This window comes from Aquarana catesbeiana, linkage group LG06 (assembly GCF_042186555.1).
Source record: "Aquarana catesbeiana isolate 2022-GZ linkage group LG06, ASM4218655v1, whole genome shotgun sequence".
In the NCBI taxonomy this organism is placed as follows: domain Eukaryota; kingdom Metazoa; phylum Chordata; class Amphibia; order Anura; family Ranidae; genus Aquarana; species Aquarana catesbeiana.
This window is the reverse complement of record NC_133329.1, coordinates 57,829,888-57,855,732: the sequence shown is the minus strand read 5'-3', so window position 1 is coordinate 57,855,732 and position 25,845 is coordinate 57,829,888. Positions and strand designations below refer to the sequence as shown.

At 43.7% G+C, this 25,845-nt stretch overlaps 1 protein-coding gene across 1 annotated transcript in view; it reads right to left on the bottom strand.

The window, feature by feature from the left end:
- Positions 1–9,551: 9,551 nt before the first annotated feature.
- The window catches only part of TAOK2 (TAO kinase 2), an 87,950-nt gene continuing 71,656 nt past the window's right edge, over positions 9,552–25,845 (bottom strand). The window contains exons 18-20 of the mRNA XM_073635968.1: positions 13,619–13,831; positions 11,032–11,214; positions 9,552–10,940 (exon numbers count right to left, since the gene is read on the bottom strand). Coding sequence (XP_073492069.1) covers positions 10,398–10,940; positions 11,032–11,214; positions 13,619–13,831 — 939 coding nt within the window. The 3' untranslated portion in view covers positions 9,552–10,397. The remainder of the gene's footprint in view (positions 10,941–11,031; positions 11,215–13,618; positions 13,832–25,845) is intronic.

Sequence of the window (25,845 nt, the reverse complement as noted above, 5' to 3'; positions counted from 1 at the left end):
AGAAAGCTTTGCACTCATTGAGAAAATGCAACAAAAAAGTGTTCTCTGAATGGCTCCTCTGCCCACTAAGCAGCAGAGCAGCTGCTCGGCACTGAACCCAGAAACCGGAGCCACTTACTGTAGTAGTGGTGCCTAGTACAGTTACTTCCAGGTATGGCAAATGCATAGGTACATTGGTCCAAGTTGTATCAATGTAACTATGCACATAGCCATACCTGGAATTCAGCTTTAAAATGATTGTAAACCCTTCCATATACCCAGTGAAGTGACTGGCCTTGGGTGATGCACAGAGATATAAAATCAATCGTCCAAGATAAGTTGTACCTGTTTATCTGTTGTCTTGTCGTCTCTACATCCATTCAAAGTCCAGAATTTAGAAAGCTTGTCTGAGAGTAGAGCTGCACGATTCTGGCCAAAATGAGAATCACGTTTTTATTTGCTTATAATAAAAAGATCGCGATTCTCACGGCATAAAATAATTCATTTTATACAAAAAAAAAAAAATGGGCTAACTTTACTGGTTCGTTTTTTAAAAAGAAATTCATTAAAGTGTAATTTTTTCCCAAAAAATTGCATTTGAATGACTGCTGCGCAAATATAGTGTGACATAAAATATTGCCATAACCCCCATTTTATTCTCTAGGGCAGGGGTCTCCAAACTTTCTAAACAAAGGGCCGGTTTACTGTCCTTCAGACTTTAAGGGGGCCGGACCGTGGCCATCAGGAGTACAAAATCCCCCATCACTGGTGTCAGTGGGAGGAATTGTTCCCCATCATTGGGAGGAATTGTGCCCCATCATTGGGAGTAATTGTGCCCTTTATTGATGCCAAAGAATAAAATAGCACCCCAAGGGCCAGATAAAAGCAAGCAAAGGGCCACATCTGGCCCCGGGGCCACAGTTTGGAGACCACTGCTCTAGGGTCTCTACTAAAAATATATATATAATGTTTGGGGGCTCTAAGTAGTTTTCTAGCAAAAAAAAAAAAAAGATTTTAACTTGAAACCAACAAATGTCAGAAAAAGGTCGTTAAACTTCCCTCATTTACACACCAAAGTGTATTCCTTTGATCTAAAGGACAAATTGTTACAATGTTTATACTTAAGTTCCACTGCTAAAGATTGTTGTGATTCTTAGCAGACCACCCGTTTTTTTTTTTTTCTCCCTTTCTTTTGAGGCTGTCGGCTTTAGCAGAGCAGAGAGAATTCTCTGCATAGAAAGAATCGGGAAATACGTCAAGATCGCAACGGGGGAAAAAAAAAGCGATAACGATTCTTAACGATTAATCGTGCAGCTCTATCTGAGAGGTTAGAAAAAAAAGGGGGCAGAGAGCTGAAGTTACACTCTGCAGAGCTCAGTGAGGAGAGCTCTGAGAGCTGATTGGAGGGAAGGAACACAGCCCTCCCTTCACAAAGGAACAGAGCTGGAGATCCCTCCCCTGTCACTTTTTTTTCTCTTGGTGTCAGGAAAACTTGTCAGAAGTGATTCATGCTGATAGCAGAGGAAGGAGGCAGCAGACAAAAATGACACTTAGTGCTCTGGAATGGGACAAGTACTATAGTGGGAGATGCTTTGTTCATGTTTCATGTCTGAGGTTTACAACCACTTTAAAATAAAACAGATGGTGCTAGTACGTTGTTTCTTATAACCCACTTAAGACTGATTCTGGCTGGTAACTATGTGAAAGTCAATTGTTAAGTGTGTGAGTTAACCACTTGCCAACCAGCTGGCAATGTTATAAGGCGGCAGGTCGGCTCTCCTGCGCGAATCGCCATAGCTGTACGGTGGCTCGGACAGGTGAAGTGGCAGGCGGGAGCGTGCCCGCGGACTCAATGTCCGCTGGCGACCCGTGATCGCCTAGTACAGAGGCAGAACGGGGATCTGCCAGTGTAAACAAGCAGATCCCCGTTCTGACAGGGGACATGACAGAAATCTACTGTTGCCAGTGATCGGTGAACAGCGATCTCTGTCATGTCCCTGGTAGCCCATCCTCCCTACAGTTAGAACACACCCAGGGAACACACTTAACCCCTTGATCTCCCCCCCCTAGTGTTAACCCCCTTCCCTGCCAGTGTAATTTTTACATTGATCAGTGCATTTTTAGAACACTGATCAAGGTAATAATGTCACTGGTACCCCAAAAAGTGTCATTTGGGTTCAGATTTGTCCGCCGCAATCCCGCTAAAAATTGCAGATCGCCGCCATTACTAGTAAAAATATTAAAAAATACATAAAAGTCCCTAAATCTATCCCATAGTTTGTAGACGCGATAACTTTTGCGCCTATCGTGATTTTTTTTTTTTACCAAAAATATGTAGAAGAATATATATTGGCCTAAACTGAGGAATACATTTTTTTTTTAAATATTTTTTTGGGATATGTATTATAGCAAAAAGTAAAATACATTTTTTTTTTTTTTTTCTAAATTGTTGCTCTTTGTTTATAGCGCAAGTAATAAAAACCGCAGAGGTGATCAAATACCACCAAAAGAAAGCTCTATTTGTGGGGGAAAAAAAAGGACAACAATTTTGTTTGGGTACAGCATTGCACGACCGCGCAATGGTCAGTTAAAGAGACGCAGTGCCGAATCGTAAAAAAATGGCCTGGTCAGGAAGGGGGCAAATCCTTCCAGTCCTTAAGTAGTTAATTGTGTATCTAAAACAAAAAGGCTTAGAACCACCGCCATGGCTTTTATTAATGGCCCTACTGGAGAGATTCAACCTCTTGTTTTGTCCCTAGGCAAATAAAAAAACGAATCCAGCTATACATTCATTAAATGCATCTTTAATCACAGCTAATATAAATACCCACATCTGTCTGTACATTATCCCTCCTCCAATCCCCTATAGAGCAGTCCCCAGACTGAGAGGGAGGAGCCAGCCAGGCTTTGTTGTCATGTACATGAGATCACATTCTAAACACGTAGAGTTTTTTTTTCTTTGTTTCGATCGATCAGAGGGTTGAATGGAGAAAACAAAAAAAAAAAAAACCCACAGATGATCGTATCCACACAAATGATATGGGTGCAGGGATATCTCCAGCTGCGCTACTGTATTCCGACAGTGAGAGCCCCCCCCCCCAAAAGAATACATAGATCAGCCCTGCAGCCATTGGCTGCATGCTTGATCCGATGCTGGTTTTCCAGCAGGACCGTTCACAAGGAGCCGGTCTTCTGTAGAGCAGAGAGCAGTATACATGTATCAAAATTCATCCGGTGTCTTGCCGAATAAGTTCCTTCGGCGGATAGGTTCCCCCCCTGTACTGCGCAGGCGCAGCGCCTGCGCAGTACGTACTACTGTCGGCCGCCGGAGATAGCCGAAGCTCAAACGCTTCAATCAGCTGTACACGGCGCCTGCGCTCTGGGTCCAGGTTCCTTCCCCTCTATCCAAGTGGACCTAGAGGGGGAATCTAAAAGTGCCGAGCGCAGCGAGGCCGTGCCCGAAGCGTGGCGAGCGAAGCAAGCCCACGAGGGGCCCTCTTACAGGCGCCGTGTACAGCTGATTTTCAGCTGTTCCGCTTCGGCTATTTCCGCCGGCTTCTACTGCGCATGCGCAGTAGAGGGGGGAACTAATCCGCCGAGCGGAACTTTCTCGGCAGAACACCGGTTCCTGCTGAACCGTCAGTATGTGTATACCCAGCTCAACAAACATATATAAGAGGATAGCACACATGGACATTATCATTTGCTCAGTCACTGTCCAATCACAGGCTGGCAGAGGAAAGATGACTCGGAATGTAAAGCCTCAGCGGCCAATTAGCTTATTGGTATGCATCAGACTTCATGCTGGGGTGTTAAAGCTGAACTCCGGGCAAACAGCTAAATATATAGATGGGATACATATACGGGAGCCGTTTTACAAGCCACGAGATTTTTCATTTCAGTCTATCCAGTCCTGAGATTTACACAGCCCTGTCTGGCAGGGTAGGAAACCAGATTTTTTTTTTTTTTTTTTTTCTTCTGCTGCACTTAAGTAACGTTTGCAGATCTTGTCCCTCATCAGCAGGGCAGTGAAAAGAAAAGCAGCACGCTGATTAGCTCATCCCTCTACTCCAGGGGTCTCAAGCTGGTGGTGCGCCAGATGTTTGTGAAACTACAAGTCCCATCATGCCTCTGCCTGAGGGAGTCATGCTTGTAACTGTCAGCCTTGCAATGCCTCATGGGACTTGTAGTTTTCGCAAAACAGCTGGAGGGCCGCCAGTTTGAGACCCCTGCTCTAAACCAGGGATATGCAATTAGCGGACCTCCAGCTGTTGCAGAACTACAAGTCCCATGAGGCATAGCGAGATTCTGACAGCCACAGGCATGACACCCAGAGGCAGAAGCATGATGGGACTCGTAGTTTTGCAACAGCTGGAGGTCCACTAATTGCATACCCCTGCTCTAAATCCTTCAGAATGTTCCTTGCTAGCACGTGACTACCTCAGCACAATTGATTGGCTCTCTACGTTGCTCCTTCCTTCTTCAGTCTGGGCTTTTCTGTATTGGGAATGCAAGCAACTGATATCAGGTCAAATTCAGTTTTTTTTGCACTGCTTGAATTTACAACATAAATGTAATAATAAAAATAGGATTTTTGTACTCACTGTAAAATACTTTTATTAGAGTCCTTTGAGGGACAAAGGAAGACATACTTACAGGAAGACTGGACAACAACAAACAAGGTCCTTCCATGGACTCGAAGAAAAGGATTGAACAGTAGGTCCAAAAATACTATTTTCTTTCTCATCCATTAAAGCGGAGTTCCACCCAAAAGTGGAAGTTCCGCTTTAAGGACTCCTCACCTCCTTCTATCCACATTCGGCTTGTCATTTTTTTTTTTTGGGGGTGGGGGGAGCGGGTACCTGGTTTTGACAGGTACCTGCTCCCACTTGCGCTCGGGCCGTCTAAGCGGCTCGAGCATAAGTTCTTCTCTCCCCCTTCCTCCCTGCAATCTTCTGGGACACGTCACAGCCATTGAGGAGGCGCCGTGCACACCCAGCTGTGAGGCCCCAAGCTGTCACAGTCAGGTGCCCACACTTGCAATACCAGAGCCGGGGACAGACGAGGGAGAGAGCTGAGGGTTCGGGCGGCCGCATTTCTGGATCCCGGGACAGGTGAGTGTGTGTTTAATAAAAGTCAGCAGCTCCACTTTTTGTAGCTGCTGACTTTTAATAAACATAAAAACGACTAGAACTCCGCTTTAATGGATGCACTGAACGATATACTGTCAGGATGCAGTCCAACTGAGGGGTGGGTAACTGCAAACAACCAGGAATAGATCCAATGTGAACAAGAACTGGGGACGGTTTTTAGCTCAAAAGCTGCATAGAAGACTAACAGCTGCAGCTGGCACCAGAAGAGGTCGAACGCCCAATGTGGGAGCAAGAGAGCAAGGCCAGATAGTGATAGAACAGGTACTGAGCCTGATGGCAGAAAACCAGCAATACTCACACTAATGAGGAGACGCACTGTGGGGGGAACCCCTAAACATGGGCCCACAACATGGAACTGACCTACTTGAGCCAACTAGTGAATGGAATAGAACAGTTTCCCAACAAGAAGGACTCGCAGCCTCAGTATGAGTAACACAGAGAAGGGACACCTCCAAGGACTGGGATAGGACAGATGAACTGAATATGATCTCCTGGTGTAAGAAATACAGTGTCTTCCTAAAGAGGACTATCAGCCTCAGTTTCCTTAAACCCTAGGACCAAGTAGAAGAGGGTACATGACTGGTAACATGTCCAGAGCAGGCATCCACCTCACCAGAGCAAGGGCAGCACAAAAAGAATCCTGCGAATGGATGATTTAGAGCTAACTCCAAGGTGTGACCGATGGTCCCTGTACCCTCTTAGAGAACCAAAGTTTGATACCTCAGAGTCAGCATGGTCAATAAGGAAGATATGTTAGATCTTCGAATGCAAGGGATAGGCAAGGAATAGAAGTAGATCTCCTCACCGAATTATGTAGAGCAATGCAGATCTGATAGAGCCAAGAACCAAGCTCAACTCCCACTGATCTTCAGAAGTTGCCCCAGGGGTAACACCAAGGTAGAACTTGTCTTAAATAACGTGCCTATCCTGACGCCTTACAGAGCCAAAGGATAACAGGCATTCCTGCCTCTCCAGATCCATCAAACCATCGGGATCCATGGAGTAACAGACAGAAGTCCTAACAGGATGACAAAGAAAATGCACTTAGTTAAAAGCAACAGTAAAGTGCCATAGAAGGGCCTTCTCCATGAGCCTGCAAAAACAGTAAAGGAAGAAGGGCCTAAACCCTGTAGACATGAGCGGTTTGTTTCGTTCCAAAACGCAATTCGGATGTATCCGAATTACAATAGTAACATATTTAAACGAATCAGAAATAACTAAACAAAGTTACCAGTGCCACTTTCAGATGAAGCAAGATCCAGACAAATCTTGGATGCTTGAGGTCAATCAGGGAGGTGTTGTCAAATAGGGCCTGCAATGACTGATCTCTCCACAGGAGGTTGTCTGAGTGTCCCACAATAAGCATTCCATGAGAAGACACACTAGGGCAGAACCAGAATCAACACCCTGAAGAACATTAGGTCTACAGGGGTTAGAATAAGTCTGGGTGTGTGGGATCAGAGGCCTGTTGGGGCTGGTACTGGTCCTGGGAGGGACAGTGGTGGTGGATCCACCAGTGGTTAGCACGCTCACCTAGCAGTAATAGAGTCGCTGGTTCAAATCCTAGCCATGACACCATCTGCTTGGAGTTTGCATGTTCTCCCTGTGCCTGCGTGGGCCTCCTCCGGGCACCCTGGCCCCCCTCCACACTCCAAAGACATGCCGGTAGGTAAATCAGTTCCTGTCTATGAAAAAAAAAATTGGCCCTAGTATCTGTGTTTGTAAGCGCGTCAGGACCCTATGGGGTAAGACCGCGCTTTATCAAGATGCAACTCAACTGATAGCCTTTATGTCACAAGAGAGACCTCCAATCACTTTGGTAGAATAGAACAGTGGCAAAGATGGGACACAGAGGTCAACCTGAAACATGGGCTAAGCTGGAATCTCGGCGTTCAGGAAACTCGAGGAAGCAGAGATGGGTCCTCTAATCTATGCAGTGGCAGAAGAAAGTAGATGCTGATTAGATGAAGAGCGCCAGAGACAAGGGATGCATTTGTAAATTTGAAGGGGTGCTCTCTGCACCTGAATATCTAGTCAAGCTACCCAAATGTCCACAAGAATCCTCCCACGTGGAAAAGTGGGGGCACACCTTAATGCTGTGGATTCTCAGAAGGATTAGCAGGTTTTTTTGCTGATCGGCTGAAAAACCAGGCTTACAGGATTTAGTTGTATTATCTTCAAAAGTAAGTAGACGAGAGGGAGAGGAAACTAAGCTGAGCTTTCCTTAAATTTCTTACACTGCAGCAAAAGAACACTTTGGCCTCAAGTGATATTCCTAATAATGTCAAGGGTATGACCGAAGAGATGATGTCCCTAGAAGACCAAACAAGTCATGTGCTCGTTGGATACAACATCTACCTTCCAACACCTTAACATGTCTATACAGGACACAAGCCTGGATGGTTTTAGAAGGCCATCACTGCTGAAGCATAGGGCTCCAGCCATCTGTTCCACACGTTCTATGAGAAAAAGTCCCGCTGCTGCTATTGAGATCCCTATTAGGATATTTAACTCATTCTACTTCAGTTTGACCATTTGAGGTCACAGCTAGAATGGGGTGAAGGGCAGAGCCCACCAGCAAGACTTGGGCTCAAGGATGTAACTACTTTCTTCAATATTCCAAAAAAACTTTTATTGTTTAAAATAATAATACTTGAAGACAACAATGCCCTCTACTGAATATTCAAAGGCACCTAGTATTGGAAATAGCTTCCAGTGCTCAGCGTGATTGGCCCACTCACAGAGTCTTTATACACAGGGCAAGTGCAGAGGCGATGCCAACGGCTCTGGACCTGGAAAAATACTACATGGCTAATTTATTACCAGAACTGGGTCTAGAAAGTGTCAGATTGCAGTACCCAGAGTCTGAAGGAAATGTCCTGTCTAGCCCAGGATATCCAAACCAGCAGGGGTCTGGGTATAGCACGCCAAAGCTAGGCTGTGGATGGCTAATTCAAATAGCTGCCATTATAGAGTCCAGCTCAAGAAACAATGTAGTGGGGAATCTTGACTGAAGAGAAAAACAAAAAAGGCTAGTAAAAATGAACTGGTTAGATTTTTCCCTGAAAGCTAAATACATTCATTTTCAGAGGACACTCTGAGGCAGGCTGGTAGTAGGTAGGGTTATCCTATGCCAGTGTTTCTCAACTCCAGTCCTCAAGGCGCTCCCCCAACAGGTCATGTTTTCAGGCTCTCCATTATTTTGCAAAGTTGATTTGATCAGTTTCACTGCCTTAGTAATTACCACAGCCGTTTCATCCGAGGGAAATCCTGAAAACATGAACTACTGGGGCGCCTTGAGGACTGGAGTTGAGAAACACTGTCCTATGCTGCCCTACAATTATTTTGTTTGATAGTGTTCAGTCCTCCTGTAGGCAGCTATATAACCTGACAGTGGACAAGAAAGCAATAGTTGCATTCATTTGTGTCTTATTTGTCTGAAGTTCAGCTTTAAACTGTGTACATAGGGTTTGTTCGGGATCCTAGTCCCAACCCACCTACCCGATCCCGCCAGGGAGCAGACACTGCACACTGCTAATCACAAGTGGTGAGACATTTCCCGGTCAGCGCATCTGCATACCGGGAAGTCTCTCACTGCCTGTGATTAGCGGTGTGCAGTGTCGGCTTCCTGGCGGGAACGGGCAGGTGAGTTGGGACTAGGATCCCAAACACGCCGGAGCCCATCTCTATTGGTAAGGTTGAATAAAGACACCAGTCCATATAGTTCAGTGATGGTGAACCTTGGCACCCCAGATGTTTTGGAATTACATTTCCCAGGATGCTCTGGCACTCTGCAGTGTAGTGGAGCATCATGGGAAATGTAGTTGTGATTTACGTCAATATCATTTCCTATATCCCTGTAAATTGTGTTTGCCGAGATGCCCAGCTAAGAGTTTTTTTGACACTATCAACACTTTCCGTTGACGGCACCGCTTGTGGAAGGGAGTTGCACATACCGCTCTAACAGTAAACAGCCCCCTACACAGTTTAAAGTCGAACTGCTTCCCCTCTAAATTCAACGAGTGGCCACGTGTCTTCTTAAGCTACCTGAAACTTAATAGTTTAATCCCTGTGCTAAAAAAAAAAATCACCATTGAGGTATTTGTATATCGCCATCATATCAACTCTCAAGCATTTCTTCTCCAGGGAGAACATGTTTGCTGTTTGTAGTCGTTCCTCGTAACTGAGGTCCTCCAGTCCATTTTAGCTTTGTCAACCTTCTCTGGACTCTCTCCAATTCCAGAGGATACTTGCAGGTATAAGAGAAAACTACATATAGGGTATAAAATTGGATTTGTTTTTTTGCTTGGAGTTCTGTTTCACCGGTTCCTCCAACAGGCCAGCTTTGAAGTACAGTTTATTCCTAGCAACAAAGTCCATACCGCCTCCCCCCCATGAGTTTCATGACACAGAGGCAAGTTTCCATTCCAGTTTAATCCTTTAATTTCCAACATTTTTTTCATGTAAAGTCTCTGAAATCTTTACAGCCACCAGGTCAGCAGGGGGACACAAAGTTCTTCCATCCTGCTTCATACTCTCTTCCAAAAAAATAAAATAAAAAAAATGCCAAAAAAAAAAAACAAAAAAAAACAAACTCTAGGCTCTTGGCCTGAGACGCCCCCCAAGGGGATATTGAGTAGTTTTTTTTTTTATTGTTTTAATACATTCCTTAATAGTTGTCTTTTTATTACATTTTTTTTAATCTTATCTATTTAAAAAAAAGAGAATTATAACACGCGCCCAATCTCTCGCACACTTGCGGCACACACAGACTCACAACCACCCCTCAAAAAAAAAAAAAAAAAAAAACCCAGTGACAACATCATTAAAATGATACAGCGACTGAACATATAATAAAAGGGACTAAAAAAACCCAAAAATATATGTAGGCATTTTACCCAATAAAGTGCTAGAAAAACAAGCTGTGTGATCTTCTACCACAGATGGGGTGAAATACTTGGGCAGTTCAAGGGTCTTAACCAACAAAAATATGAACCAATAATTAGGGAGGGGTGGAGTTAAAGTTTTATGTACATGGGGCTTCGCCCGGCGCCAGCAGGGTAAAGAGGAGTGGTGTTTTGTAACAAATGGAATTTAAATAAAGTTTTGAAAGTGAAGAAAACATGGAAGGGGCAAAGAGATAACTGATTAGGATAATAGGTTTGGGGTTGGAGAGGAAAAGTCATATGGACAGAAGCACAGGTTAATGGCAAGGGTCAGAGGCTTCAACCTAGCGCGGGCAGGATGGGGCAATAAGTGAAAGGCTCAGGAATAGGATAGGTGGGAGCCATTAGAGAGCTGGGAAGTGACACTGGTGCTTCGGCTCAATCCCGACTCAGATGGGCCACCAGTGGGTCCTCTCCTCAGGGGCTGGGGGCTATTACGGAGCAACAGGAGGCCGGCCCGGCCGCTGGAGGACGAAGACGATGGCGAGGCGGAGGAGGAAGAAGAAGAGGAGGAGGAAGGCATGGCAGAAGAAGAGGAGGAGCCCGACGGGTGCAGACCCCACGAGGACGACGGAGGTGCGAGTAGTGTCGGTTGGCGCCAAAGCTGGGGAGCCCCTGTGTTTTGTACACCATGACTCCAGTGTGAGCCGCTGCGGGGCACAGGGCGAGAAGGCCAGCCTGGAGGAGGGGCTGGGTAGCCCTGGTTGAACGCCTCAGCAGGAATGCCAGTGAGTGCCATGTTGCTGAACCCCAGCCGCATGCTTTCAGAGTCAAACGCTTCAATCTCCCGAGCTTGGCGTTCTAGAAGGCTTCGGATGCGTTCCGAGCGTTCGCTCTGCAGTGCCAACATCTCCTCTTCTATCTGTAGAAACAGCAGTAAATACCCAGAATTAAAAAAAAAAATTAAAAATAAAACACTGACAATCTTCCCCATGCCCAGGGACAAGCCTCACCCTCTGCTCCAGCAGGGCCCGCCGGATGGACACCCGCTGCTCCAGTTCTTTGATCTCTCGCTCATGCTGTGCCTCCGTGTGAATCTTGATCTTGCTCTGATAGGCGTTCAGAAGTTCCAGCTCTTTCTGAAGTTGAATCCGCAGCTCCTGGTACTCTGCCTCCTGTGTTTCGTCCAGCCGCAACTAGCAAAGAAATACAATTCAGTAACATTCTAAATAACCCAACAGGTAATTTCACAAGCCTTTACATTTTTCTTCACATTTACAAGCAGGCCTAACTATCCAACAGCCATATATATAGTCCAAGGAGAGCTTCAAACGAGTTCAACGTTTTTAATGAAAAAACTGGTTCATGGGAGAGAAAAAAAAAAAAGCATACGCGTTTCTGGAGCCAGACTGCCCCTTTCTTCTTCAGGGCTCAGGAATTCTGACTGTGATTAAATGGATTCATTTAAGCAAATACCAGGTAGATCTGTACTGTGGTTTTCTGCTTGAAGTTTCAGAAGGAAGTTTATGCCAGCGAGAGGAACAGCATCTTAATTAAACTTCCTGAACTCTGATGAAATGTAGTGTCCTGTTTACTTTCAGTGTGCTAAGGAGTATAAACCATGTGATCTTATTAGAGTAAACTACTAATCACCTCATCCCCTGTGATAACTAGGAAGAAGAACAACAAAGGCAAACGTGTGAAGTCCAGTCTGGGCGACAACCATGGGTTCCTCCATTCAGCGAATGTGAGTTTAGACACAAAGATTTACTAAAACAACTTGAGCACTCAGAATGTGGTGCAGCTGTGCACAGTAGCCGATCAGCTTCTAACTTCAGCTTATTCAATTAAGCTTTGACGAAAAAAAAAAAACTGGGAGCGGATTGGTTTCTATGCAGAGCTGAACCAGATTTTGGTCTCTCCAGTTTTAGTAAATCAACCCCAAAGAATCAGGAAATGTGTTATTTGCAGGATTACCAGATGAAAAAAGGGATAAGCCCGAAAAAGAAGAAAACTGATGCAGCCAACACATCTAAGGTTTGCTAAGCTGCAACACATTACAATTTTGTTTTTGGGTTTAGATTTGCTTACAAAACTGTTCACCTTAGTATTAGAGACTTGTACTGAGAGGAAATAAGGAGGGGGGGGGGGGTCTGCCATTGCTGACCTCCATTTAAAAAATGCTAGTTGCTTGCTGTCACTAGCTACAATATTTTCTGACCCAAAACAACCATGAGTCTTGAGTGAAGTCTTAAAAGAACTAAATGCAAACTTTTACTATTTATTCTGGATAGAATAAGGGAGGGTTATAACAGAAAAAAGTGGAATTGAGAGGAAATGCCTGGTTGTCACCATTCAAAGATTTCCCCTCTATTCCTGTTCTGGTCACAGCTGAAAATTGGAGAATTTTCTTTCACTTTCACTCTCAATGACGACAGAAAAAAGGGGGTGGGGGGTAGGAATCTGACAGCTGTCTTAATCCGTCTCCACTATCCAAAGCTTAAAAAAAAAAATCTGCCTTTAATTAGACGTAACTTTTGATCTGCATCACTGACCTGGAATAAGTATACTGTCCAGAATTGGCAGTATTAAAGTCCTTATATCAGCATACTTTTCAGAATGAGAAACCAGTAGTAACAGCCTTTGTGTTTCTCTTTAGTAAGGGTTTCCTAAAAGCGGAACCATGGGCAAAATCTGAAAGTCTGAAGTCTTTCACCACCATTACCACAGCAATTTTTAGTTTGTTTTTTTTTGTCTGAGTTCCCCTGTATTATAGTTGTATTACCTGTTGATCCTACCAGTAGATGTTATTTTTGACTTCCTTTAAGTGTGACTCCACTGCTTGTTTTGCAGTGACAATGTTCAGCAGCGATGCCACCCTGTGGCTGGGGTAAGTGTAGATGGACTTTAGGTAAGCTTAGGGGTAGGTGGATTGAGCGAAAGTTGTAAGCAAGGAACAGCTGTCCTTTAATGTGACTGTATATGACACAATTGGACAGCAGATTAAGTCTGCTATGTTCATGTGGAAGATAAAACTGCTCGATGAAATAGATCAGCCATTCTCAACCAGGGATCCTCCAGAGGTTTTTAGGGGTTCCTTGAGCTGAGGCTCATTTACCTTCCCCATTTAAATGGTGCCTGCATATTTCTAGGGCAACACCATTTGAAAGAGCCAGGAGCATGACACCAATGATCTATTTAGGTGTCTGGAAGGGTGGCATTCTCACTACCACTGTAATCCTAATGATAGCCTGGTTTAGGGGTTCCCTTAGACCATGGGTGCCCAACCTGTGGCCCTCCAGCTGTTGCTGAACTACAAGTCCCATGAGGCATTGCAAGCTGCTCAGTTACAAGCATGACTGCCAAAGGCAGAGGAATGATGGGATTTGTAGTTCCACAACAACTGGAGGGCCACAGGTTGAGCACCTATGCCTTAGACCTAGAAATTATTTATTGGGTTCCTTGGGGTAAAAAGGTTGCAAAAGGCTGGTATAGATACTTACATCTTTACTTTCTGGATACAGAAAGACAATGTCTTGGGATACACATACTATAAGAAATTAGTGATCAGGAGGACATCATGCAAAAGACGATACGTACTGCCTGGGTGGAAAGCATCTCATTAATGCTGTGGTCATACTGCTCAGCCAGGATAGCCAGCTTGCGGGTCTGCTCATCCTTCAGCCTCTTCAGGATGCTCTTGTGCTCGCTCTTGGGCGTGGTCTCCAGCAGGTGGTTGCGGAGGGCCTTGTACTGCCTGGTCTGGATCTTACAGGTGTCCTGGAATTGTCGCTTGATCTGCAGCTCCTTGGACTGGAGATAAAAGGGAAGGGGAGGTGTAGGTGTGTGTAGAGGGAAAAGTGGACACATGGAAAAGGGATAGGGAGCAAAGAGAAGAGGAAAACAAGGACAGAAGAGAATGTCAATTGCACCTGCCACACACAGGTCATAGTTACACAACTAAATATTTGAGAACAAGACACTGGTCAATTAGGTATAACTACTCAGACTCTAGCAGTTCTGGTCCACAGAGAAATGCAACTTATGCCTGGTTTCCACTGAGCGGATCGGTTCGGTACAGTTTGGAAGGCCTAGAATGGTCCGGCCTATTCAGGTGAGCGTTTCCACTGCAAGTCGGACCACCAGGGGCCATACGTGGGTTTAGAAAAAATGCCCAGCATGGCGTCACACGTCCGCCAATCAGTGGAATGTATCGTAGCTCCGCCCTAACCGAACCGTACCATTTTCTATGGCCCCACATCTGAAGCAGGACCCAGAATGGTGCGGTTCGGTTGTATGGACCGCTTTCATAATGGAAACACTCAAAATACCGTACCGTACCGAACTGATCCGCTCAGTGGAAACAAGGCATTACATGCCCCAAGGAAATTTTTTCTCTAACCCAACAACAGCATTGGATCTATTTCCTGGATCACTTCCATATTAATTTTTAAAAATGAGAACTAAGTGGGTCCTATATGTAATAGGAAAAGCATCTTGTTTTTTGGAAAATTGTATGATTGATCTTGGTATCATAGTACCCATTCCTTGCAGTTTAAAGGCCTATATCAAAAGCATCAGTTAAAAATGCTCATGGATCATTCAAAATGTGATTGACAGGTGCATCTGACCTGCAGTTGATTTGCTTCAAGCAGGTTTTGCATTCCCACAGCCAACAAAAGCCTGTCAACACAATCCATTGAAGCTTGACAGCAAGCTTAGAGAAGTGGAAGTCTTCTATATAGGCAGTGTCCAGTACTTAAAGCGGAAGTAAACCCATTGATTTAATAGTTTAAAAAGAAACCATTACATTCCCAGCATGCTGTCACATTGACTATGCTCTCAACCAAACTGTCAAACCATCCAATGGCTGGTGTCATAACCGATCACATGTTCAGCATTATGGCAGTTGAAGATTGAACAGAGGCCAAGATGGCAGCTTCCTTGGATGAAAACAATAGGTGGGTTTACTTCCGCTTTAAGTGTTGTTGGTTTGGATCGAAATAATTGTGATGATGGTTGGGAGGATGTGGCTCCTGGATCAGATCGAGATTATTAGGATGTTTGGGAGGCCCCTTTTGATAGATTGGTCTCTACCAGAGACTGCTTAATACATTTTTACACAGGGTCTATTTTACACCAACCAGACTAGCCAAGATATTCAGGGCTTAGTCCTCCCTTTGCTGGCATTGTTCCATGCCCGCTGTGGATTTCACACATATATTTTGGGAGCATCCAGTTATTAGACCTTTCTGGCAGGAGGTTCTGGCCTGTATTACCCTCAATAACCAACATCTCTGTCCCCCTGCCTATAGAAGCTTATCTATGAAGATTGGTCGATTCTCTTGCCACTACGAAAGCAATACATGCTCTCCTTACACTGTTACTATTCTATGCCAGGACACTAATCATATTACCATGGAAGAAAACATCAGCACCGACCTTAGCAGCATGGAAATCGCTAGTGAGCAAAGTAGTACCTGTATACAAAGCCACCTACTCAAGTAGGGGTGCTTGCACTAAGTTTAATACAGTGTGGGGCGGAGGATTCTCCTCCACTGATACAGTTTCTGAATGAATGATTCTGCTCAAATAGTATTCTACTATAAATGCATGGAGTATATTCCCTTTTTTTTGTTCTTTAAGTATTACTTTGTTTACTCAACTGAGTGGGGATAACCCGCATTTCAAGAATGTTTAATATTGTCCTTATTACACACATTTATGTACCTTATTGTATGTTTCCCAGTACTTTTGTCTCTGGTGGGGGTGGGGGGGGTTTGGCTCCTACCGTTTATCCTTGTACTATTGTTCCACAAGGGGACAGTGTCTCACTGGTCACAGGTCTCTTGCCTATGGTAGGGGGGACCCTGAAGTTGGTATATACAAGTTGATGGTATTTTGTGTTCTAATTTTTGCTTTATTTTTTTTTTTTTTTTAATATTTTACAACCTCCCCCCCCCCCAAAAAAAAAAAAATTGTAGGTACCCACCAGGGCTGCTAAAAAAAAAAATAAGAAAAGTGTGTATGTTTGCCTTTCTTTCCTTCCCTACTGTTGCATTTTGCTGCCAGGAGGGGAAGGAAGCCCTGTGAAAGCTACAACCGAACCGCGGTTGAGATTCTCCGTGGCTGCTTTCTGTATTTCTAGAACAGGTGATTCCTTCTCTATTGTGGCATCCCTCTGTGGTCAGGTCTCTTGGTTCATATACCATCTAAGTAATACTGGGGTTGAATTACTAATACTGGAGAGTGCAAAATCTGGTGCAGCTGTGCATGGTAGCTTCTAACTTCAGCTTGTTCAATTAAGCTTTGGCAATACAACCTGGAAGCTGATTGGTTTCTATGCAGAGCTGCACCAGATTTTGCACTCTCCAATATTAGTAACTCAACCCCAGTATTACCTAGATGGTCTCTAGTGGTATCTGAACCAAGAGACCCGACCACAGAGGTATGTCATGATGGAGAAGGAAATCATCCGTTCTAGAAATCGAGAAGGCAGCCACAGAGAATTTCTAGAACAGGCGATTCCTTCTCCATTGTGGCATCCCTCTGTGGTCAGATCTCTTGGTTCAGATACCGCTAAAGACCATCTAGGTCAGTGGTTCTCAACTCCGGTCCTCAGGACCCACCAACAGGCCAGGTTTGCAAGATAACTGAAATACATCACAGGTTATATCATTTGCTGCTCAGTGATTGCAGTATTCTAGTCCGCATCTCCCCAAGGTAATACTTAAAATCTGGCCTGTTAGTGGGTGCTGAGGACAGGAGTTGAGAACCACTGATCTAGGTAATACTGTGGTTAAATTACTAAAACTGGAGTGCACAAAATCTGGTGCAGCTGTACATGGTAGCCAATCAGCTTCTAACTTCAGCTTGTTCAATTAAGCTTTGGCAATGCAACCTGGAAGCTGATTGTTTTCCATGCAGAGCTGCATCAGATTTTGCACACTCCAGTTTTAGTAATTCAACCCCAGTAATACCTAGATGGTCTCTAGCGGTATCTGAACCAAGAGACCTGACCACAGAGGAATGCCATGATAGAGAAGGAAATCACCTGTTCTAGAGATCCAGAAGGCAGCCACAGAGATGATAATTTTTCAATGAGAGGAATCCACCGGGATGGAGGGAAAGAGCCTTGCCAAGTCTGATGGGGAAGCTGAGGCAGGCAAACAGGTCTGCTCAGGAACTAAACCTGTACTGATGATGCATAGGAGCCAGGGTGGACCTAGCAGCAGGGAGAGAAAGGAAAGTTCCTTTGAGAAGGTAGTCCCTTGACTCCTACTGTTCATGCAAGAGGAGCGATGGGCAATTTCCTGTCTGTGGGGCAACAATGCAGTGGACCCCCCCCCCCCCCCCCCATTCCCCTGCCCTCATTTATGCTGGTTAACATCATCCACAGGCAATGGGCAATTTTCTACACTGAAACTTGCCAAAGCAAGATCTGGACGGTGTTCCACAATGGCGATGCCAAGAAAAAGCACTAGGAAATAGGAGCACACACTTGAAAAGTACTGGGTGTGCTGGGGAGACAGTAAGGATTTAAAATCATGTTAGGGTGGAGGACAGCCAAGGCTGGCTCCAGAAGCCAGGGCAGGTCAGGGGGTCCCCTCTGGCAATGTAGAGGGATGACACTGAGATGTACCAGGTACCAATAATAAACTTGCATGCCACCAAGGTAAAAAAAATTCTCACAGGAAGAGAGCTGTGGCTAGATGCAACACAACTTCAGAGCTCAAACCAACAGGAACAAGAGACAGAGCCTCTAGTTGGAGTAGAGTATAAGTGGGAGGGGGGAAGGTCCATTAATCTCTGCAGTGGCAAAGAAAAGAAGAGTGTGCATGGCTGAGAGTGTCAGAGGCAAGAAATTAGCCTGATAATCTAAAGGATTGCTCCCTGCACCAGAAAAAAAAAAAAAAAAAAAAAAAAAAACAACCCAAGGACCAGAAAGAATTTATAACTATAACACCACTCAAAAAAGCAGGGGCACGTCCTCATATGCTGAAATCTTCATTGAGAGCTTACGTTTCTTTCTTCCAGTCTTGTGGGCTGCCTGAAACCAGACTTTGGGTTGCTCTAGAGCAGTGTTTCTCAACTCCAGTCCTCAAGGCGCCCCAACAGGTCATGTTTTCAGGCTTTCCCTCAGATGAAATGGCTGTGGTAATTACTAAGGAAGTGAAACTGATCAAATCACCTGTGCAAAATAATGGAAATCCTGAAAACATGACCTGTTGGGGCGCCTTGAGGACTGGAGTTGAGAAACGCTGCTCTAGAGATAGATGAGAGATAAAGATGGGACTCTGCCGACCTTTCTTTGGACTCCTTACGGCAGGTATACACTCTGGCCTACTATGATATCTCTGATGACATCAAGGGTAGGTCCCTCATATGCCAAGTGCTCCTTGGTAATAGCATCTGCCTTCCAGCACATCTGTATGGACAACAAACCTCTGCTCTCATCAAGAAGAGGTTTATGGTTGCAGTGGAGAGATCTCACCCATTCTGCCACAGTTTGACAGATTAATGTCACAGCCATGATAAAGTGAAGGGTGGTGCCTGCCAGTTAAATTGGGTGTTTTTTTTCCCCCAATGAAGAATATGCCATTGCAATGACAGGTAATATAATTACACTTATATTAAAGTGGAGTTCCATCCACTTTTAAAACTCCTCAGCATCCTTCACTAAACTGTGCACTGTAAACGAATTGGATATATTTTTATTTTTTTTCTCAGCACCTACTGTATATCTGCTGTATTCATTTTTAACTTCCTCCTCCCTGGCCACGGCCAATCGCATCATTTCCTGTTTGCAATGCCTTCTGGGAAGGGGCGACAACTTCCTCTGACACTGCCGTTGCTATGGAAACCTGACCTGAAACCTATTACACTGCTTGTGCTGCACTGAGCATGTGCGAGATCTGCAAGGATGAGATCCAGGAAGAAATACAGTCTGGCTTCAGATGCCCACACTTAAGATGGCCACACTTAAGATGGCCACGGCCTGTTGTAAGTTTATAAAATAAACTACTGCTATAAACTAACAAAACAGACCTTAGTTTATAGACTAACTTTACTAGAATACAATAAGCTTGTGTATTATAGGGGTATTTTTATTTAAAAAGTATAATTTGTGGAACACCACTTTAACCTTCCCACTGATGTAGGGGAAATTCTTCCCACTGACCACCAACACGAAGAGAATTCTTCCCACTGACTACAACCATGAGGAGCATTCTTCACACTGACCACCAAAGTAAGGAGTATTCTTTCCACTGATCATCACTCTTAAGTAATGTTCTCTGAGAATATTATTTCTCTGTGTTAGAAAGGTTGAGCCCCTCTGACTTGATATCACTGTTACCTGGACTTGACTTCATGGCTAAGCCAATATGCCTCACTGGAGAGGATGATGGCTGATCACAGAGCTTAGCCAGCAGGTCAGGCCCCAGTAACAAAGGGAAATCGAGAGGTGGCCACAGAAGAATCTTTTCTAATAAAAGGTAACAGCATGTATCTTGCTGTGTCTGCTCTTACGACACACATGCCAATCCTGTTGCTGGCAATCCCTAAAAAGCACAGTGCAAATACTTGGCCATAGTACAATCCAACGCTGGCTGGATGATCGAAGTGTTGCTCATACACTACATTAGAGTCCCACCTTACTCATCCAGGCAGCCCTGCCCTTCATAGCGATCCTGTCACTGACAAGTTGTCACCATCAGCAGAATCACATGTGCAATATGGGCCCTAGCAAGGTTGTTTATTTTTAAAAGTTTAGAATTTATTATAGTTCACATTAAACCATATCTATAGTCTAAATGTTAAATTATATACATTTTCTAATTGTATTTAAATTATTTCTAGATTACTCCTATTAATCTGAACGATCTTGAAGTTTGTAAACCTATTTTGCGAAGATCCACACAAACACACACACACATTTACTTCCTTGAATTCTGTGACACATATTATTTACTATGCCCTGTGAATAGCACTGTGGTGTCACATTTCACAGAGTCTGCCTTCTGAACTACAGGGATGCTGAGAGGAAGAGTTTCAGGAGGCGGAGCCAGTACAGGAATCACTGCTTGCAGGTAACAAGGTACCATGGGATATGTAGTCATAAACTGCAAAGCATGTTGTCCAGGAAGTTGTGGAAAAAGATTGCCAGTGTTCCGTGAGAATCGGCGACCCTTCAGATTAGGTTACGCAAGTGACATTCTGTGAGCTCTGCCAATGCACCCACTGCTACCAGGTTTAATTATCTGACAGAACACCTGCAGTCAGAAGAAGGCAGCGGACATCTTAATACACCCAGCTACGTCTTGAATTGCACAGTAATTTTAGCAATAAAGTGAGCGTATATAAATATAGTGTATTGACATCTGTGATGCTGTTTGGATGTTACATTTTGAAAGCCTAAAGGTTTAGCGATGAGCAGTGCAGGGTGTGGCAACATGGCCTCCGCCACCTTTCTGGCATCCATCTTCAAAACGTAACATCCAAACAGCATCACAGATGTCAACATACTATATTTATTTATATACGCTCACTTTTTTAGCTAAAATTATTGTGAGATTCAAAACGTAGCTGGGTGTAGTAAGATGTCAGTTGCCACGTTCTTCCGACTGCAGGTGTTCTGTCAGATTAGCAAACCTGGTAGCAGTGGACGCATGCGCAGCTGACGGAGCATCACTTCCGTTTCCTAATCTGAAGGGTCGCCGATTTCGATGGAACAATGGCGGACAGGCAGCACCCACAACCTGAAAGGAGATTTATCAAGTAATCCTATATTGGATTGTCAAAAGATAACTATTGGCTGTATTTGGTATTACAATGCTGATGTTATAAATGAAAGTAGTGTATGCTGTGACCATAGAACGCCTTCAAAAGGAAATTTACATTACAAATGTACTTTGAAAGGCAAGTGTAGATCTGTATTTGCCTATGCAAAAACTGTATATAATTACTGATATATGAAAACCCTTTGCTGATAAGGTACAGCAGGTACATGAGGGGTCTGGATAAGGAATTGTACTGTTGGCCAGAATAAGCAAAAAAAATAAAATAATGCACTGCCTGCCTGGAGTCTGCATGTTTTCCCTGTGAGGGTTTCCTCCAGGTACTCCAGTGTCCTCCCACACTACAAAGACATGCTTGTAGGTTAACTAGTTCCTGTCTAAATTGGACCTAGTATGTGTATAGATGTGAGTTAGGGACCTTAGGTTGCAAGCTTCTTGGGGACAGGGACTGATAGAGATATATATATATATATATATATATATATATATATATATATATATATATATATATATATATATATATATATCTATCTATATATAGATATATATATATATAGATATATCTATATATAGATATATCTATATATATATAGATATATAGATATATCTATATATATATAGATATATCTATATATCTATAATATAGCGCTGCGTAAATTGATGGCACTATATAAGTACCTGTAATAAAAAGAATAAATAATACCTTTGATGACAACTAATATTGCAACCACCTTCATCAGACTTGCAAGAAAAAAAAAAAAAGGCATCACTTTGTCTTGAAAACCTGAAAACAGCCACTGCAGTATAACGCTTTTTGATCAACAGTACAATTCTTGACCCATTCCATGATCCGTTTTGAGGGAAGGCTGAGAAGAAAGTCACCTCTTTCCATGTTCATAGTCAATGACCAAACAAGGTGGACAGACCTTTAGGATTTCATTCAGATGGGCGATTAGGTTCTCTGCTGGCAGAGGACCTTCTGTCACCATGCACAGCCGCCGTTAAGATTTTCACCCTCTACAAACCAATGGCTGGCGCCACCCTGTTCACATGTAGCCGCCTATATCAGTAGGTACAGACATTTATGGCCTCCGACCATCTCTGGACGCAGGTAGTGCGGCTGCCTCCAGAGGCAGAGTTTAGCCGCAGCCTAATCACTCTCTGAATGAGGACTTAACATCCAATTAAAAGTAGAATTCCAAGCTAAAGCAAACTATTGTTAATGCCCCTTCCACCCTATTAACACCTATGCTGACTAACCTGTGTAAGAAAGATGTATATACTTACCCATTTTCAGTGCGTTTCGGTTTGGTCATGTGATCCCCTCTGTCAGCCAGTGGCAGCTGCAGGGGAGAGGAGAGTGCATTTGACAATGGCTGGTTATGCCTGGGAGCAGTGACGTCACCCATAGGCTCCTATGGCCAATATGTTGTCACTTTCCACCCTCCGCAGCCGCCGCTGACTAACATAGGGGCGCCGGATCATGTGACCAGACCAGAGTGGGCTAAACATAGGGTAGTCTATCTTGCACAGATTAGCATTGGTGTTAGTGGGGGGGTGGGATGGGTTTCGGTTACCCTTGGAATTGTGCTTTACACTTTTGTTTAAATTTGCTCATGTGTTCCATTGTAAGCTCCCAGGAGCAGGGCCCCCCTAACCCTCTTGGATTGAATTGTATTGTTTGCTGTACTGTCTAACTTTATATTGTAAAGCACTGCATAAACTGTTTGGAAATATTATACAGGATTTATATAGTGCCAAGTCCAGCAAAGCAAAAAAGCAAAATGTGTGCAAAGTCTTAGTTTTTTCTTTTTTTTTTTTTTTTTTTTTTTTTTTAGAAAGCAGCCACAGCCTGCATAGGAAAGCCTGTTCCCTGCCAGCAAGCTGTAGAGAAGGACCCTTGCTCTATGTAAGAAATCATTGGCCTACCTACAGGATGTCCACCATGCACCCAGCTGAGTTAGACCTATAAGCTCCCTGCTGACTGGAGAACCCTAACTCTTTGCGGGGGGGGGTAGGGTTAGATCCCTGCAGAGAGACCACTGCTTCCACACAGAGCACAAGGGACCTCCTCTGCAGAATGCTGCTTTCTAATAAAAAAAAAATGCAGGGAAGAATTTTTTAATTGTCACCGAGTTGGGCTTTAAACTGAAAGTACCGCTGGCATTTACTATGAATATGCTGTGGGAATACACAGATCAAAAAATGCAAAAGACAAACTCAAAGCGCAAGTCCCTTGCTAAATGTCTGCAGAGCATTGCTGCTTGGTCAATTTACCAAAAATGTAGACCTTTGCACCATTAACCATTTCCCTGCCCAGACACAGCCTTTTTTTATTCCCCGAAGACCCTACATTTTTTTTGTTCCCCCCTCCCAGGTTCCCTCAATACACACAAAAGACAAAATGGTGTAAAATGTAAAGAAATGACACAAACTGGATGGATTTAATTTCCAGCAAAATGTTTATTACAAAAAAGAAAAAAAAAAACAAAAACAAAACAAAAACAAAACACACAAATAAAAAAAAAAAAAAAAACACAAAAGACTCAATTACATTGGGGGGAGAAGGACTAGAACGAAAAATAATGATGTAAAATATATATATTTAGGAAAACATTAAATAAATAAGGATTTAACACCTTTGCCTCCCAGGCCTGCTCCCCTCAAGGTCAGCAAAGGGGTTAAAAAAGATAAATATATATATTTTGTGTTGGTAAAAAACAAAAACAAAAAAAAAAAAAACCACAGAAATGTCAGCAGGTTTACTTTTTTACAATGTGCGAGGGGGAGAAAATAAATTAAAGAAAAAAAATAAAATAAAGATACACAACTATTAAGATCAAAATAAAAAGAGGTGTAATACCACAAAAAAAGGTGTTTTGTTTTGTTCTGTTTTTTTTTTTTTTTTTACTTTTATGAGCTTGTGGTTTCCGGGAGGCTGGTCTCAGGCACAGAAAGGGTTAAGGGGCTACTCCCAGCTGTCTTTCATGTTATACTTATACAAGCCCTAATGAAACACAGAGAAGTAAAAGCAAAAACAAAAAGCAGTGATATAATAGAGAGCGGTTTTACACACAAATAGCCACTAGATGTCACCGAGTGCGCTAGTGTCAGACAGTACAAGCCGTGGAGGGGTCTTATCCAAGAAACGGTACTCAACGTCACCATACAAGACCACAAAGGGAGGCATACATAGAACATCCTTATGGCTACACTGGCCTGTCATGTACAACCTGCCTGAAGGCCAAGCAAAATCTGACCTGCTATAGAAGTTGATCTGCAACAGCCGATTACCAACACAAGGCTCATTCTGCTGTATTAAAATCAACAAAATGGCTTGTATATGGGCAGCAATCAACATATACCAAGTGAATGCATGGCTTACTGCGCTGTGCATTTACAAAGAGCAAGGCAGAAGAAGTTGCCGGTCCTAAGGTTTCATCATGTCGGGTGCAAGCAGAATGGAGGCTCTCCATGCTCCCCATAAAGACTCCATTGCAAAAGATGGTCTGCAGACTGATTATATCAGCTTTTTAATAAAGCTTCATTGTTCTGGACATGCCTCAATCGCACTGTGGATGCATGCCTGGAGGTTACCACATTTTAAAGTGGAACTCTGGACAAAACAAGAAAGGACATGTCAGTAGTTTTTGTTTTTCGGAGTCCCCCTTAACAGTTTTATTATCTTATTGATCCTGCCAGTAGATCTGTTATTTCCCCACTTCCTCAGAGTAAAGGGGTTGCCAACCCCTGCTAATACTTTCTAGGCAATTAAAGTAGGTGGTTCACACTGATGCGGCCTCCTTGTGACTTTTTTTTTGGGGGGGGGGTTAAAGCGCAACTCCACTTTTGTTGAGGAAAAAAAACAAAAACCATTCCCCTCTCTGGTTGTGTACATTGCAAGGATTTTAAACTTGGTTGCAGATTCCTACCTGTTGGTATTCTGAGGAAATCCCTGTGTGTTCCTCTGTGTGGAGTGAGTCTAATGGGAGTTGTTTCCTAATTATCAACCAGCTGCTACGGAGTCAGGGCCCTAATGAGGAAAGCTGCTGGTTCTGCATCCCTTTAGAAACGTGATTTTCTATTGGGAGTATCTCACCAAAAATGAAAGTTTTGTTGCAGGGGATGCCTGAAATCTGACTTGTATCTTGGTGCAGACTTCTGGGAAAATCAGCGAGCCAATCATACAAGCAGGAAATGATGTTTCTGGGGGGGCGTGCTGTACACGGTCTATATTATTATTTATTTTTATTCACGAAAGTGGAGCTACCTTTTAACCGTTTCAACAAAAGCAGGCCAGCGTTCTATAGTTTGTCCCAACTAATACGAACGTCACTTTTGCTGAATGGCTTGGTTTACTAGAGTCAGCGCTGAGCAATAGGCAGAAAAGGCAGCCGCCTTGAGTGATTCAGCATGAGGGGGGCACAAAATGGGCAGCACCTCCAACCTTTGCTACTGCTGCAGTGGTGTACGGGGGGTCTGGCCTTTTGGCTTTTTTTACCTGTGCTAAAGGAGCCTTTCCCTGGACTAGCTGCTGGAAGTAGAAAAACCATCTACAGGATTGCCAGGTAATAAAACTATATTACGGGATGAGGCAACTGCATTAGTGCAAGCGTCTGGCTGCATCGTAGATGTCTTTTTAGCATTTGACCAAAGCTTCACTTTACCAGTTCATTCCCACAGACAAACACAAAAAACAGAAGGATAGAACAGGTTACACCGAGCAAAGTACAATGCAAAAACAACAGTCTGCACTACCCTGTAACATTCAACTCAAACTTTACCGTTACTCTTGAGACTCTTCAGATCTGAAATTCCTATGTGCGCAAAGCCCTCAGAATGAGTCACGTGGCTGCCTGGCCAAACCCTGCGACTACAGCGCGTCTACAGCCTGTTCAATCACTTCAATGTGCACGACTTGAGACAGCAGAGAGAAAGAGATCAAGACACAGTGGAGCTTATACAACAAAGCAGTGCAAAGTGCAATGATAATGGGGAATAGTCCGTTACCCACGGTCATTTTTTTTG